This window comes from Galeopterus variegatus, unplaced genomic scaffold (genome assembly GCF_000696425.1).
Source record: "Galeopterus variegatus unplaced genomic scaffold, G_variegatus-3.0.2 Scaffold7438, whole genome shotgun sequence".
Lineage (NCBI taxonomy): Eukaryota > Metazoa > Chordata > Mammalia > Dermoptera > Cynocephalidae > Galeopterus > Galeopterus variegatus.
The window spans coordinates 24434-27235 of record NW_007733549.1 but is presented as its reverse complement, the minus strand read 5'-3'; the positions used below and the strand labels follow the sequence as shown (position 1 = coordinate 27235).

General features: G+C 34.2%; 1 protein-coding gene across 1 annotated transcript in view; it reads left to right on the top strand.

Moving 5' to 3' along the window:
* TOPAZ1 (testis and ovary specific PAZ domain containing 1) overlaps positions 1-2802 on the top strand; it is an 83804-nt gene that overhangs the window by 69813 nt on the left and 11189 nt on the right. The window contains 2 exon segments of the mRNA XM_008591960.1: positions 95-259; positions 1866-2069. Of these exon segments, the coding sequence (XP_008590182.1) occupies positions 95-259; positions 1866-2069 (369 nt within the window).

The window sequence follows — 2802 nt, the reverse complement described above, 5'->3', positions numbered from 1 at the left end:
AAAAAAAAAAGAATCTTAAAAACATTAGTTGTGATTATATTGTTAAATATAATTTTCATGGTATAGAGTATTCATATGTTTTTCTTTTTGGAAGAGTCAGAATGGATAATCAGTACACCACTGTGGCCTTGTGATAGACTGGATGTGGTTAACCGACATAATTTGCTCTGTACAATTGCACATGAAACCTTAGCCAAGAGCCTTTACAGACAGACATTTGAAGTTTTGCAGAATCTACCAGGTTTTCAAAATTCTCAAGGTATGTTTTTCAGAAGTCTAGCTTAATTATCTCTTGCCCATCTGGTGTTTAACTGTTAATAAGAAACAGTTATTCACCTGTTTTAGTTGAGTTTCATATTCAACCATTTTCTTTTAATGAGGTCATTTTCTGTAAAATGTGTTCTCTGCAAATTGAATAGGGTTTCATGATGGTTTCAAAAAATCAGAGACACTTATCTTTGGGTTGTTTGTCAGTGGTTCCTAATACAAACACTATCATCATCCTTCTTTCCCTGCCTCTGTCAAGTCACCAGCAAATAATATGCTTGGATGCCCATAGCAAGCTTTATATCTTAAAGAATTCATTGCATTGGAATAATGAAGAATATTTTTCCCTTATCACTTAGTAAATATAGAACTTAGTTTATATTACCTTGTAACATAGGTAAACTTGGAATAAATGGAAGAAATGAAGCAGATGATAAGTTCAAAGAAAGAATGCCAATGCAGACAATGGTAGTTAGTACTCTTGTATGTACTTAAAGCTCAAGTCATGTATGGATAGAAAGAAAGGATCCATATTAAGAGTGAGTCTGTGAGCAAAAGCTTTGGGTCAGTAATGAGCTGTTTGGTGGATTCAGAGGATGATGAAGACATTAATGTGAGGGCCCCCCCTCAGTGCTCTCATCATATCCTCTATAGATCTTCATTTTTCCATTTATTCCACTGAGATCCTAATAGTAATTAGTGTTTTTATCTGTTTCTCCTAGATAGTAAACTCCTTCAAGGTAGTGATATGTTCTTCATCTTGGTATCTGTGGCACAATGGCTGCTATCTGGCAGGCCCTTAATATACAATCATGTTGCTAATGAAACAAAGTAGTAATAGGGAGATTGGACAGATAGTTGTGCCAGATTTTGGAAGACCCTGATGTCAAGCAGGAGGAGTTTTCTTCTCTTTGTTTTGGGGCTGAGGAGTGATGTAATGAAGTTGGTGTTTTAGGAAAGTTCCTCTGGTGGTAGTGTTAGAAAGAGAGTAAAGGTAAAGAGATTAATTTCCTGATAAGGCCAGGACCACCAAAAGATCCTAAAGTGATAAAGACCTAGAGTCTAAGTCATAGACCCAACAGACTGATATAGGGAATAAAAGAGTTGGAAGTCTCCAAGATGACTTCTCTTTCTTCTAAGAATAACTGAAGGAATAGAAGTACCATTAAAGGATTTTCTAAAATCTGAGAGTACATATTTATTAGGGGATGATTTATTTTTAGTCATGGGAAATATAAGGCTAAATTCTTAACTGTAGATATGATGCAAACAGAACCAATTCATATCATTCAGGACACTGCAGATGCACCGTCACATACGGGGATCAAATACAGAGGTGTTAATGCAACCTCTGAAATCTTTGTCAAGCTTCTTCTCATATTCTTCATTACAAAGAAAATGAATGGTTTTGCTTTCGTCAAATGCTTTTTTATTTATTACTTAGAGAATGTAAGATGATTTTATTTTAGTGACTGTGACTCCTATACTGGGTAACAAAGGGCCAAGGGGAGCAAAGGGAAAAAGAAAAGAGGAGTAAAGGAAGTTTGAGAGACTAAGATAGATCAATTTCATCATATTAATTCTTTTTTTCATTTCAGAAACTGTGGAGGTCTCACAGTATAGCCTTCTTTTTAATAAACTTCTAGATACCTGTATAGAAAGCAACAGTCTTGGTATGTCATCCTCCGTAGCAGAATTCATGATTTCAAAGAGCATCCCTATTGATTTTTCTTTTCTTAGAAGATTAATTACTTCTTTAGGAAGGAGTTCTTTATGGCTCAAAGCCAGAGCCCACTACAAAAGTAAGTTACATTTTAAAAATTTTAATTCAATATGTTGGTTTTGAATTTCATTTTCTTATCCAGGATCCATGTATAACATTTTAGGTGAGACATTTACATATGTAAAAAGAACGGTTGATACATATTCAAAGGTGGTAGTCTTAACAGATCTGTGCTCTCTTTTGAAACCTATTATTTCTCTTCTGTTCCAGTTACTGTACCTTTATTTCTTTGCACATTAGCATGTCCACTAGAAGGCAAGCAAAGGATAAAAGGATCCAGTTTGGCATATCTTATAAATAATATACAAATAAAACAATTAGGTAGAATGAAGTTTAAAAAATATCTACATATTTTATTTATTCCTGCTATATCCCTGATCTTTATAACTTAGAATGTTTGATAGCAGGCCACATGGGAAGTACAGAGGCTTCCATAGCAATGCAATGTGGTATATAACAATTTTTCACATGGCTTCTAGTAATACAACTTTGTTAATCTATTTACAGCTCTTTCTCTCTAACAAGTAAACCTGGAAAACTAATGCTTTCTCTAGTCCCAGCCACTTTGAAGATATTTTAATTAGGAAATAATCCCATATAGAATCTAGTTCTAGAAAAGAATTTTTTTCTGCCTTTAAGCAGTAATTTGTCTTAATTCTCCATTTCTGCCATTGTCATGTATATAACAAACATTTGAGTGCATACTATGTGTCACCATGTGCCAAATATGTCAAACATTCTAGCCCGCCCTA